Source organism: Spermophilus citellus, assembly GCF_964194105.1.
Source record: "Spermophilus citellus genome assembly, chromosome: 4".
NCBI classification, from domain to species: Eukaryota; Metazoa; Chordata; class Mammalia; order Rodentia; family Sciuridae; genus Spermophilus; species Spermophilus citellus.
The window spans coordinates 117,969,533-117,983,682 of record NC_138185.1 but is presented as its reverse complement, the minus strand read 5'-3'; the positions used below and the strand labels follow the sequence as shown (position 1 = coordinate 117,983,682).

Sequence of the window (14,150 nt, the reverse complement as noted above, 5' to 3'; positions counted from 1 at the left end):
ATGAATAAATATGTTTTAACAGAATAACATGTGATATCTTAATGTCTTTTAAACCATGGTTTTCAGATCACAAGGTAATTTGTATGGATGACCAATACCTGTAATCTCCAGAGTTTAATTATTACCATTGGATACTGTTTAGCTATGCAGATTTGAAACATCCCCCTGGTGAATATTTGGGGTTGTAAGGGGAGACATCCTAATCATAAAGATGCTTGCAGCATTTGGCTTTTCCTTCCACATATTTTCTATTACTAGAAAAAAGGAAAATTGGAAGCATGTGTTCAGTGACTGTGTCCTGCTGCCCCCTGGACCACTTGAAATCTTTATTTTCACATTTACAGGGAGCTGCAGCTAACCCAGAGAATGAAGACCAGCAGCAAAGGTTGAGAGAAGCTGCCGAAGGTCTCCGGGTAGCAACCAACGCCGCTGCCCAGAATGCTATTAAGAAAAAAATTGTCAACCGGCTGGAGGTTAGGAAAAACACTGGCTTTCAAGGATGCCATTTTAGATTGTAAAGATTTATTTGAAAAAATAGTTGAATCAACAAAAAGCAAGAGCCATATGAGAAAGCTAAATCAAGGTTAACAACCTTATCAGATAGTGTAGTTATTTTAAAGGTATTGACACAATTTGAACAATTGTTGTAGTTCATGGCTTCCAAAAGTTAAAATCCTTTCTAACTCTCAGAAATAGAATGCAGACTTTTTTTTTCCAGACCAAAGTGTGATTCCTCTCCCCACCCCCAGCATTAAAGGATGTACACATTCATTGAAAATGTTGATATTTTGGGTAGGCAATGACTTTTTGCATGGCTTCCCATAGAAAATATGGACTTTGAAAGACCAGATGGAGAGTATTTTTGGGTGGACAGGTGTGAGAGTAAGATGAAATATTTTTGTCTTTTTTTTTTTTTTTAGTATATTCTGACAAGAGTTGAAATAGTTATTGGCAAAAACTATGTAGCAAAAACATCATTTCTCTCAGGAATTTACAAGGAGACCCTTACGAAAATGGGGTGGGAGTAGAAGCTGAGATCATGTCGCATAGGGAATCCCTCCATATATGATCAGAAGGAAGAAAATTAGACTTGTGCTTGGAAGAAGAGGAGACAGTAAACTCATTTAACTACCCTGGTGGCACAGGTTTCTGAGTTGAGGCCTCCAGGTGCTCTGAAAGGAAAGTCCTGGACCACTGCCTTGCTCTACATACACAGTAGCCTGGGGGAAGATCTTTTTTCCCTAGGGAGCTTGAGTTTGATACTTCTGCTTATCAGTGCCATCACGGTCTTGGGATTGTCCTTGTCTTTTTGGGAAAGACAAACATCATAACTTGAGCTTTCAGGTAAGGCTGTCTTGATGCAGGGAGTACAAACCCAGGGAAGATAGTGGGACAGGATGAGGTTGGGATCATCAGTGGCTTTGCAAAGGCAGACTGTTCTTGGAGCTCCATGGCTTGAAAGTGGCAGGATGTGCACGGTTGACTCTGCAATTGCAAACCCAGCCTGACCTGCTCCACTCTGCTCTACAGGTTGCTGCTAAGCAGGCTGCAGCTGCAGCCACACAGACCATTGCAGCCTCTCAGAACGCAGCTGCATCCAACAAGAACCCTGCAGCCCAGCAGCAGCTGGTCCAGAGCTGTAAGGTGAGATTCCACCATAGGTGGCCCTGATGGCGTTAGAATGACAAGCCTCCTGGTGACTGGGAAAGGTACAGGCCCCTGATCCAGTTGGTTCAGCTCCATGTTCCAGGTGTACCCCAGTCTGGTTTCTGTCCATTAAGTGGATGGGCTATGTTTGGAGGGAGAATATAAATGTTCTCCCCCACCCTCAGTATTGCATTTCTTTTGTCTGCTTTCTTTTCTTTTTGAGAGACTGAATCAAAGAAAATCAATGAGGAGACCATTTTAGAGCTCTGAAATAGTAATGAGGTGCTGGGTTTCCGGAGTGCCTCTCTCTTGGCAGGCCTTCACCTTCAGCCTTTACTCATTGTAGCCGGGTTGATTTCCTGCTTTCTACTAATTCCACCTTGAGGGATTATTTCATCCTGTCTGAGCTCCGTGGCATTGTGCTTTTGTGCTTTGTTTTGTCACCCATTTGTCTCTTTTCTTCCAATATTCGGGCCTTGATGCTATGTTGAGACCAGCCTACTACAAACAACTTCGTTCCCTTCTCTTCGGGCCCAGGGAGCTGACTCTCCCAGGACATCTCTGAGTGGTTCCAGGCACAAAATCCACTGGTAGAGTCACTGCCCACAAGCCAGCAAGATGTCTGGCTGGAGTCTCCTGAAGGTGTGAACAGCAAGGGCTGTGTGCTGAGATTATCAGAGCTAACTTCCCTCTCTCTCCTTCCTTAAATCTCCTCTGTAAAATAATGATTGAGAGGTGACACTGTTTCTACTGTAGAGAGCCTTCTGTTCCTGATTTCTGTTCTCAGCCCCCTGTTGGGGATCAGATGTGTCCTAGAAGAAAGAACATGAGCAATGTGCTAGAATCCTGGGCTTACTGTGCTTTGAACTATGTGGAAGCAGAGGGGTTTGTTGAGAGTAAGGCCACTGTTGGGAGGGGGTTGTTTCCTGCTCTGGGCTCCATTCAGTAGCCCGCAGGGATGGGAAAATGGCTTGTCCTCAGGGAGCAGGTGCTGCTCGCATCCAGGGACATGCCACAGGATGTGCCTTCTCTGTCTCTTTTGTAAAGAGCCTGAAGATGCTTGGTCTCTGAGTGTCCTACCAGGAAATGAGAGGAGCGTTATTTGTCAGGTTCAGGTGGAGAAGGGAAAATGGACCAAATTACTGGAATTACTAGCCCTGGAAAGGGCCTGGAAAACTTTCCATGGAAATATTTTTTTAACCCTTGCTGAAGCAGGTTTTTGGAAAAGATGTGTCAGCAGGCCAGGATGCTCTGGACACCTTTACCAGCAATGATCGTCTGTGGTGCTGAGACCTCTGATGCCTGGCTCTTCAGAGGGGACACAGGCACAGAGAGAATGGAGGGCTTATTTCCTAAGGCCCTGGAGAAGGTTACCATTTGGCAGTCCTGCCTTTCCCATTGCTGCTCTTCTCTCCTTTGCTCTGGGCTTTGAGCTTTCCACATTGAGAAATAACTCGTTAGAACTTAGAAAGAGGAGCTATGGCCACATGAACTCTGGAGTACAGAATGCATGCCTACAAAATAAGAGGCCAGAGCACTTAAAGGTGCTGGTAGCTGAGAAATTCTTGCACTTTCTTCTCTGATGGGACCATGAGACTTCAGTTTAGTCACCTGTGAGTCATGTCATTTTTTGAATTCTAATTCTGCAATCCTAATGACCAGGGCAGTGTGTGTTGTAACTAGGGAAATTCTTTTAATGCTTCATTATGGAGAATCATCTTCTGCCAAACATATCAAGACATTTAGGAACCACAGGGTAGAATGTGTGGGGAAAAGAGAACCCAGGAAATGCGACTCAGTGTTGGTGAAGATTCAGCTAGCTAATGTGCTATATGAACCCAAGGCCTGGGACTGGCCTCCCTTTGGAGTGGGTATCACATCCAGAAAACAAGCCACCTGGGTCACTTTTCACCCTCTCTTGATAGTTCCACCATGCCACCTGTGCTCAGTGTCTATCTCCTTGCTTCCTGTAGGCAGTGGCTGATCACATCCCTCAGCTGGTCCAGGGGGTGAGAGGGAGCCAGGCTCAAGCAGAAGACCTTAGTGCCCAGCTGGCTCTCATCATCTCCAGCCAGAACTTCCTCCAGGTAACCTTGGGATCACCTTAGTTTCACTCAGAGCATCCAAATGGGGAGAATCTGACCTTTGTCCTTAAGAAGAGAAATAAGTGGATCCCACAGCCTTAGCTATGTCTAGACCTGACCAATCTCAGTAGAGGTAGTTTTGCTTAGCAAAGCAAAATGCTAACATACAGGGAAATTGCCTGGGGAGGTAGTCCATGATTCACTTTTCCTGGGGATATCTTATTTATTTCTCCTTAAAGAGAAAAACAAAACATATCAGGTTACAAGTTGTATGAACAGCCCAGAACCGGGTATTGCTTTAGATTTTTAGAATGCCTAGTGCTGACATTTCCAGACCAGGAAAACACAATGGTGAGCATAAGCTTCTCCAAAGATGGGATTGACTGATCCTCAGGTCATTTTGAGAGTTGGTCAGGATTAGCATCCTTGTGGGGTAAGGGATAGATCCATTTTAAGGAAAATTGAATGAAGTGAGAATATTCAGTCATGGGGAATCTCCGTGTTACATGCTGCTTATGTTCATCTCTCTCTACTTTATCAGCACTTTTTCTTTAATTATATCTCAAACAGCTGATGTGTGCTATATGAGCCCAAGGACCTGGGACTGGCCTCCTCTTGGAGTGGGTAGCACATCCAGAAAACAAGCCACTTGGGTCACTTGCCACCCTCTCATGATAATTCCACCGAGGCAGTTCAACATCTCATCCCTTTCTAGTTCAACACACAGTTGTAGGACCAGTGTAATCCACCCAGTAGGTGATTTTTCCAAGTGCTGTAACCCCAACAAGCAGAGATGGAACATAAATGTTTTTATTTCTTCATGTTTAACTGCACAGATGCAGAGTGTGTGTGTGTGTGTGTACGTATACATATATGTATATGAAAATGTATTTTAAATTGCAATTCATTGCATATACACTCTTTGTGTTTTTCCTGTAACACATGAGCATTTTTTTTTATTTTGAACAATCTTCTGTCATATGCATATTCTGTGTTTAACTCTTCTCCCATTGTTGGACATATAGATTGTTAACTTTTTTGCCTTCATAAACAACCTATTTCTGTGCTCAAATTTATGTTTCCTTCTTGAATTGCTTTCGTGAGGGTAAATTCCTAGAAACAGGTTTGCAAGCAGCTTATTTAATTTTTTGGAACATTGAGACTTATACTTGCATCAATATTTGTCTTTTTACTAGAGATCCTGGAGCCAGCTGTGTGTGCTGTCCACACCTTGCTACTGACAGGACTGTAGGGTGTGTGACGGAATAGTGTAGATGTGTTCCTGGTTCCATTCTCTCTCTGCCCTGTTTTTTTTTCTTTTCTTTTGTTCTTTTAACATTCCTCTCATAGACACTTAGATCTTTATGAGAAAAAGGCAAGGTTAAAATGAATAGAAATAGAATTGACAGGGGCTGGGGTTGTGGCTCAGCGGTAGAGCACTCGCCTCTCACATGTGAAACCCTGGGTTCAATCCTCAGCACCACATAAAAATAAATAAACCAAATAAAGATATTGTGCCCATGTATAACTAAAAAAATATTTTAAAAAAGAAATATGGACCATACTTTTTAATACATCTTTTAGAAGAAGGAGAGTTAAGCACTTGAGAAATATGTTTTTCCAGTTTTTTCTACAAAATTCTTTTTGGTTTTGCCTTTGGTTTTTACATTGTTAAACATTTTTTCATATGCTTCAGTTATTTGTTTTATGTGAATTGTTCATGCTTTTTTAAAAATATATATTTTAGTTGTAGATGGACACAATACTTTTATTTATATATTTTTTTTAATGTGGTGCTGAGGGTTGAACCCAATGCCTCTCCCATGTTAGGGGAGTGTTCTACCAGTGAGCCACAACCCCAGTAGACTCATTCTGTTTTTTCTTATAAATTCTCATTAAATAAAGAATTTAAGTCAAAGAGTTAAGGAATCTTAAAAAGATAAGCTTTTGTCCTTCATAGTTATAAGATGGCACTTAGATTGTTACAACTTTTCTAAAGAGAAGCATTAAAAGCCTTAAAGGTATACACACTCTTTGATTCAGAAATTCAGCTTTAAAAATTTATACATTGAAGGTTGTAAATGTATGCAAAGATTTAGCTAGAAAGACATTTATTATGCCATTATTTATTAGATTGGAAAAAATAGAACATGCCCAAGAGCAAGAATTGAGAAATATTAACAGATGTGTGCAGTGGAATACTATATAGCTAATGAAAAGATTAAAATCTTAATGGAGATTATAAATAGCATGATCTTATTTTTTAAAACATGTGCATGCACACAGATTTCCATGCATGGTAAAATTATTTTGTTTTATGAAATGTGAGGTTATTTTATTTGCTTCATCTTACTTCATTTTCTAAATAATCTATTGGGTATATTTGAAACTCAGAATAAAGAGCTATTCCAAGAAAACTGTTGGATAAGGAACTCTTTGAAATCAGTTTTAAATGAAAATTCAAGCAACTATCCTGATTTTGCCTCCCCTAATCCCTCACAACACATACATTTTTGTTGTTGTTAACATTCCTAGATTGTTCTGCCCTGGAGTATCTGATTAGGTGTGGCAATTTGTAGGGTGGGGCAGGGAAGTAGCTGGTGATTAATGTTTTTTTAAATTTTTATTCTAATTTGTTACATATGACAGCAGAATGCATTACAATTCATATTATACACATCCACATCGAGCACAATTTTTCCTATCTCTGGTTGCACACAAGGGTGAAGTATGTCTGGCTATCATGGAGGAGGCTCTGTCAGTGTGTCTATGCCTCTTGTTGCCCAGATGCTGTCTTACTTTCTTCTCATCTGTCCACAGCCTGGAAGCAAGATGGTGTCCTCTGCCAAGGCTGCGGTGCCCACTGTGAGTGACCAGGCCGCAGCCATGCAGCTGAGCCAGTGTGCCAAGAACCTGGCAACCAGCTTGGCCGAGCTGCGCACCGCCTCGCAGAAGGCAAGTGGGGCTCTCAGCACGGCAGTCAGCTCGCCAAGAGTGGGGTTTTTTGTTCCTTACTGCTGGAGGGTCAAGGTGCTGCCCATGGCCTGAGCACAGCTAGCCCTTAGTATGTATGATCTGGCACTTAAATTGTTGCACCTTTTCTAAGAGAAGTTTTATAACATCTTGCTTGGGAGAGCTCTCCATTCCATTTGCAAGAGCATTAAAGATACCCTATGGGTTGGCTTATACTCTACATTTAAACTGTCTCCCAGAGTTATTTATCACCTTCCAGTTAAAGATGACTTTTGTTGAACCATTTTAAATCTCATGCTTCGGGCTGGAGATGTGGCTCAGCGGTAGCGCACTCGCCTGGCATGCGTGCGACCCGGGTTCGATCCTCAGCACCACATACAAAGATGTTGTGTCCGCCGATAACTAAAAAATAAAATATTAAAATTCTCTCTCTCTCTCTCTCTCTCTCTCTCTCTCTCTCTCTCTCTCTCTCTCTCTCTCTCTCCCCCCCCCTCCCTCCCTCCCTCTCTCTTTAAAAAAAAAAAAAAAATCTCATGCTTCCTCCTCCTCCTCTGTTTTTCAGTCTTGCAGGAAACTGGTAGTCATCAATGTCTTGGTGCCAGATGTATTGTGGGCCAAAATAAGTGTACCTAGTCATCTTTCTGCTACTGTGACAAAATACCTGAAAGAATCAACTTAAAAAGGGGAAAGGCTTATTTGACTCACAGTTTCAATTTCAGACATTTCAGTCCATAATTACTTAACCCTGTCACTTCAGGCCTGTGGCAGCACCATAGGTTATGGCAAGAGTGTATAGGAGAGGAGGACTGTTTGCCTCAGGGTGTCTAGGAAGGAACTGAGACCCCAACATCCTCTTAAGAGGCATGTACCCCATTATCTAACTTCCTTCCACTAAGCCGCTCTTCCTAAAAGTTCCACCACCTCTGTATTAGCTTTGTTTCGCTGTGGACAAAATACCTGACAAGGACAACCTGAAAAGAAAAAGTTTATTCTGACCCATGGTTTCAGAGATTGAGTCCATGGTGGAATGACTCCATTGCTGTGGCCCCATGTGAGACAGAACATCATGGTGGAGGAGCACACCTCTAGACATGGTGGCCAAGAAGCACAGAGAGAGGGGAAGGGACCACAGGGAAGTTCCAGGGCATGCCCCTAGCCATCTGCCTACAGTTACGGCCCAGTCTGTTCAAATGAGGATGGACTGCTGAGGTGACAGCTCACATAAGCCAGTTGTTTCACCTCTGAGTACTCCTGCATTGACACAGGAGCTTTTGGGGGACACCTTATATCCAAACCATGACCACCTCCTAAAGCTTCATGGGATGGTAACCACACTTTAAACGCATGGGTCTTTGGGGGGGACATTTCAGAGGCAAACTGTGGTGAGAAATGGTCATATCTTCTAGTTATCACCTTATGAACTTAATAACAAATTATTAAGGCAGAAAATCTTTGGTGGCAGGGGGTGGGGCGGTAAGGGGTGTCAGCTTTGCTCCTTTTTACCCTAAAAGGTTTTCTCACCCTACATGGAAGCATTCATGTCTCAACAAGGGACTCAATAGAACAGAATTTGGGACTAAATAAATTTCAGTCTCTAAAACTTATTAGTTAGCAAAGGATCTCTTTAATGCTCCGATGTGGTATTCAGCATGAAGTTAAAACATGATTTCACTTTTCCTCATTGGAGCAATCCCTTTATAGAAAAAAGCAGCCTCATAAATTGGTAAGGGAAGAAGGTCAAAGCTGACTTGAATGCTTAATATGAGCAGCACACTGCATTGAAAAAGAAAAATGTCCAGAGCTTTAGGATACAACCAACACACACACACACACACACACACACACACACACAAAGTTTTTTGAGCCGTGTTGTCAGAAAGGTTCTAGATAATCCACATTGAATCACCTGGGGGTGCTTCTTAGAATGTAGGCTGCCTCTGAGCAACCAAGCCAGAATCTTGGGCCGAAGAGCCTGCACATCTGCATTTTAATATGTTTCCTCAGTGGGTCTTAGACATACACCAACATTCAATAGCTGCTCAGGAGCCGCAAGTTACAAAGGGGGACCTTGAATAAAATTGTCCTCTGGGACACGGGGTACAGAAAGACACGGAGATAGACAGACAAATAGATATAATGTAATATAAGGTTCAAGAGTGCAGGGTCTGGAATCAGACTGCCTGAACTCAAATTCTGACCCTGTCATCAACTTAATTTTGTGACCCCAACAAATTTGTTAACTTCTCTGTTCCTCAGTTTCCTCACCTTACAGTATTTGCACATAGAAATCAATTAATCAATATTTCCTATTACTGTTGTTATTATCTAAAAAAAGAGAGAAATTATGATTTACCAGTATTTTGTGATCTGATCAATGACCATGTATATATATAATGACCTGTGTGTTGGGGCATGCAGTTGCAACATTTGGCAGCCAATGTCCTAAACGATTAAGAGAATAAAATAATTTTCTTAAACAGCCAAGGGAAAAAACTTCTATAATCTTTAGTATGGAAGATAATGATTTAAAATATAGAAATTTGTAAAGAGAATGAGTTTCATACAGAATCGTGGCTTGGTTGCTCATTCATTCATTCACACACACTGTGCACAGTACCCTATCACTACAATTCAGGCACTGTAAATAAAGGCCTCTATAACTCTGAGGATAAAATAGCTTCAAGGAAACTTTAAGTATATCCAGTTACGAGACATACATAATTGATTATTTAGGGACAATAAAGTGTTAACTGAGGAGGATTTTGTTCTCTGAAGAATTATTTGCTACCCTTACCTCTGACTGCTAGATTCAGAGAATCATTGGGTATTTTCAGGAAAGCATTTCATGTGTTGCAGAGGACTACAGCATCAGATCATGTATACATATTCCTTCCTCTGTTGACAGGCCCATGAAGCCTGTGGTCCTATGGAAATTGATTCAGCTCTGAACACAGTGCAAACTCTTAAGAATGAGCTTCAGGATGCCAAGATGGCGGCCGTGGAGAGTCAGTTGAAGCCACTTCCAGGAGAAACGGTGAGCCATTCGAGCTAACTGGAATGTGGGCTCTGCCTTTGGCATGTTGAGGCATTTTTTAAAAGTTGACTTTAGTGTCCCAGAATTTCAAGCATTTTTGAATGCAGTGCCCTAGATTAGCCACATTTCTTTAGAACAGCATTAAGATAGAAATCACCCTGTATGAGATTCTCTTGATGGGTGTGTGTGTGTGCTTTCCTAGGTTTGGCTGAGGATAAGCAGGCATCTATTAATATTTACCCCTCTTTTTGATAAATGAGATAAATGCTAGTGTTTCAGCCCAGTGGTCTAATCCTGTGGCCTTTTACTGAAAAGAATGTCCCATGCAGCCCAGGAGACTACATCTGGAACTGGGAGTACTGGCTTCTGGACCCAGCTGTGTTATCAACTAGCAGTGGACAGCATCTCCTCTGAGTCTTGGGTATCCATTAAATAGGTGGCGATGGATTATAATGGTAAACACAGGAAAGATGATCACCAGTCACTTAAAAAAGGAAAAAAAAAGTGCAAGGCACTGAGCTGGACCACTGCAAAGCACTTTAAAACAGGAAAGCCACCAATGGAATGATGGCACCACATAGCTAATTGGATCATGTTACGATACCTCCTGATCTTTACGTTCAGAGTTTTCTTGGCTAAAAATTACTAGTTCTCATTTTACCAATCCTGACTACTTTCCCATATTTTTCTGAACATTGCTAATAAAATGCCACCATTTATTAAGCACCTGTTAAACACTCTACACACACAAAAAAAACTCATTTATTGTGATAATAACCCAATAAATGTTCCTTAAACCCATTACCACCTGAGAAAATAGTCACAAAGATTGTCACTGTTCTGTCCAGAGTGATCTGCCAATTAATGACACAATCAAGGTTTGAATCCAGATTTGCAGGACTCTGAAACCTTTGCCGATGACGTTTTTGTTTATTTGTTGTTGTTTGTAGTGCTGAGAATTGAACCCAGGGCCCCATGAATGCTAGACTACACTCTACCACTCAACCAAATCCCAGCCCTAAGAGCCCGCTGCTCTTAACTACTATTGCTCTTTGAATGAACTGAAGTCTTTTTGAATGTAAAGGGATTTTGGGAGCCCCTAATGAGCCACAGAACAATGTCTGACCCATCAGAAAACACTTGTTAAATCAAATGACCCCTAATTGAAAAGATGAAGAAACACAGGTTTAGAGAGGTTAAGTCACTTAACAAGTCGCCCAGCTAATGATAGATACAGAGCCCACGAGGGGCTGACATGACATGTTTTCCACCTTTACATAAAGCACAGGGTCAAGTAGAATGTGAGAAACACTGTGCACTTTTTAAAGAAAGTGACCTACAGTATGTGTGCACTGTTATATTTTGGCTGCAATGGGTCAGGCTCTATTTGTATTTGAAGGCACAGTCTCTCTCAGGAAAGATGTTACCCAGTTAAATCTATATGTATTCTCTTATGCCTTTTTGAATTTTCACAGTGCACCTAGACATTCTCTTCCAAAACATTGTCCTCAGTTACTAAGCAAATAATTATCCATACCCTAGGCCTTTACAAACTTGGTCCTCTGAATTTTTTTATTCAGCTTACAAAGCAAGATGACATGCTGTTCGTGGGAAGCAAACACTCTGCCCATTTTTCTAATTTCATTTACCACTTCGAATCTCCATTTCTCTTGCATTTCCTTTCACTTGGAACTCCTTAAAGTATAATGATCAAATTGAACAATGTTAATGGTCCCACATGCCAGGAAGGTGGTGCAGCTGGATGTCTGCCCACTTCCTGCCAAGGCATAATTAATGCCTAAGGATTTGTTGCAGACTTTTTAAGTTAGCTTCTAAAGTCGTAGTGCTAATAGCTGCCATTTGAGAACCTATGTTCATTCTCTGAAGACCTTCTCAGCTAGGTATATTATGACCTCAGAAAAAAGGTCATAAAAAAGCTCCTGGGGCTTGGAGACATTCAGTATCTTACCCAGTCTCACACAGCTAGTAATAGGGAGCAGGGGTGTATATCCCAGTTTGTTCTAAAGCCGGGCTCTTACCCCTGTTCCTCCTGCTGCTATAGGACCAAGGCGTCCTGGGTGGGAAGAGCCCAAGCTCTAGGATTGATTTGCATTCTTGCTGAAATTATACTGAGACTTCAGTAGATGTTTTTTCCTCTAAGTCCTCTCCTCCTCGGATTTTCTTATAGCTGGAAAAATGTGCTCAGGACCTGGGAAGCACCTCGAAAGCAGTGGGCTCCTCCATGGCCCAGCTCCTCACCTGCGCAGCTCAAGGCAACGAGCACTACACAGGTGAGGCTCTGGGCCCTTCATGATGCCAGGTGGCTGCGTGCAGACCACCTGGGGGGCGTCTAGAAAGGGAGTTCCCAGATTTGGCAGTAAACATGTTGTTTTTTCCAGCAGTTCACAGAATATTTTTTAATTACCATCCATATACTTGCTAGTAGACTTGTTACTAAGCATTCAAAGACTAATAAAATGACTCCCAAACTGTCTGTGGGTCACCCCTACTAGACTACAGGCAAATCGTGATTATAGGCTTCTAGGTCTATCTCTGACTCCAGAAATTCCACTAATGTAGAAGAATTAAAAAAAAATAGAGAAATAAGAGATAACTAAAAATAAGAAGCAAGTGAAATTTTGGAAGATGCAAGACTGATGAGTGCTAACTGACAAACCAGAATGAACACGAATTCAGGATCTCCAAGGGAAGGAGCCAAAAGGAAGTGAGCAGATTTGTGCTGCAAAACTGGGGTGGGGCAGAGGAGCTGAGTATTGGCTATGCTAGGTAACTCTGAAAGGCAGCAGATTTCTTAAATGGGAGTCTGTATAAGCAATAGATAGTGTAACAATAAGAAAAATGGAAAGGAAATGTTAACATAGTAGGCAATTTATACAACTCTGAAATTTAAAAAAGTTTGAATATAAGCATCTTGTTTTAAAAATAGGAAATACTGAAATAAAACTGAGTAACTCAGTGGGAATCAGGTGGGGAGAACTAGGTTACAGATTATTGCTTTCATTTTACAATAGAACTGCTTGACTTTTTAAAAAATATCTATTTTATTACTGAAGTATAATGCATGCATTTGACAGCATAAGTCCTAAGCAGTTATCTCTGTGATATGAGTTACTACAAATAGAGTGTACCCAAGAAGTCACCACCAAGATCAAGGAGAGGAATGTTTTCAGCATCTTGGTTGCATCCTGTCCCTGATAGCACTCACTGTGTCCCCTCTCCTTCCCCAGAGGCAAAGGCCCATGACCTCTAATAGCATAGATTAAATTTTGCTGTTTGAACTATGAATAAACAGAATCATACAACATGTGTTCCTTTGTATCTAGCTCCTTTTGCTCAGCATCGTATTTGTGAGACTCGTCTATGGTGCCTGTAGTACCTTTCATTTTTATTGCTTTCTGTAAGATTTCATTGTATAAATATTCCTATATGCTTTATGCTATTCATGGGTATTCGGGGTGTTTCTTTCCTGAAACACTGCCATAAATAATTCTAGGGTGTTTGGTGAGCATAACTGAGCATTTTCTAGGTTATCCCTGGAAGTGACCCTGCTGGATCAGAGGCTCTCCATATATCCACTACATTCCTTTCAGCAGTAGGTGAAAACTCCAATTGTTCTCCATCCTTGTCACCACTTTGTATTGTCAGTCTTTTAGTTTTAGCCACTCTAATGAGTATAGAATCACATTATAATTTTAATTTGCTTTCTCTTGTGAATAATATGACTGAAGATCTTTTCATCTGTTTGCTGAACTTTTTATGAAATATATATGAAATCTTTTGCCCATTTTTAAAACATGGGTTATTTTCCTTACTTATGGGACTTCTGTGTCACTTATAGGCACTTGTCATATTTGTAGCTTGTTTTTACTCTCTTACATGTGTTTTTTGATGACCAAAAATTCTTCTAATATAGTCCAATTACAGTTCTTTTCCTTTATGGTTAGTACTTTTTTGTGTCTGATTTAAAACTTTCGTTTATGCCCATTCCTTCCATCTGATTCACTTAACCTCAATTTTTTTAAAGTTGGCATTTTATGTTGTTGTTTGTGCAGAAACATAAAAATATTTTCCTCTGTCATATTCTAGAATTTCTCTTCTGTTTTCCTGTCATATTTAGAACTATGATGTGTCTGGAATTGAGTTTTGTTTGTGTGCAATAGGATTCCAGTGTAATTGTTTTCCACATAGATATTCATTTGAACCAGCACCACTGATTGAAAAGAACCCTGCCCACAGTGGTCTTTACTGCCACTGTGTTATAAATGACCACAGGTGTGTGGGTCAGCTTGTGTTGCTATTTCTTTGCACTCATTTAACTGCCCATTTTTCATTCACACTTTCTGAATTACTGTAGTCGTACTGTAAGTCTTCACATCTGGTAATGTTAAGTC

General features: G+C 41.1%; 1 protein-coding gene across 7 annotated transcripts in view; it reads left to right on the top strand.

The window, feature by feature from the left end:
- Positions 1 to 14,150, top strand: part of TLN2 (talin 2) — a 421,584-nt gene that overhangs the window by 311,671 nt on the left and 95,763 nt on the right. For all 7 annotated transcript variants that reach the window (XM_081293079.1, XM_081293081.1, XM_081293082.1 and 4 more), the window contains 6 exons: positions 345 to 473; positions 1,531 to 1,644; positions 3,621 to 3,734; positions 6,552 to 6,686; positions 9,610 to 9,738; positions 11,927 to 12,029. In XM_081293079.1, coding sequence (XP_081149205.1) covers positions 345 to 473; positions 1,531 to 1,644; positions 3,621 to 3,734; positions 6,552 to 6,686; positions 9,610 to 9,738; positions 11,927 to 12,029 — 724 coding nt within the window. The remainder of the gene's footprint in view (positions 1 to 344; positions 474 to 1,530; positions 1,645 to 3,620; positions 3,735 to 6,551; positions 6,687 to 9,609; positions 9,739 to 11,926; positions 12,030 to 14,150) is intronic.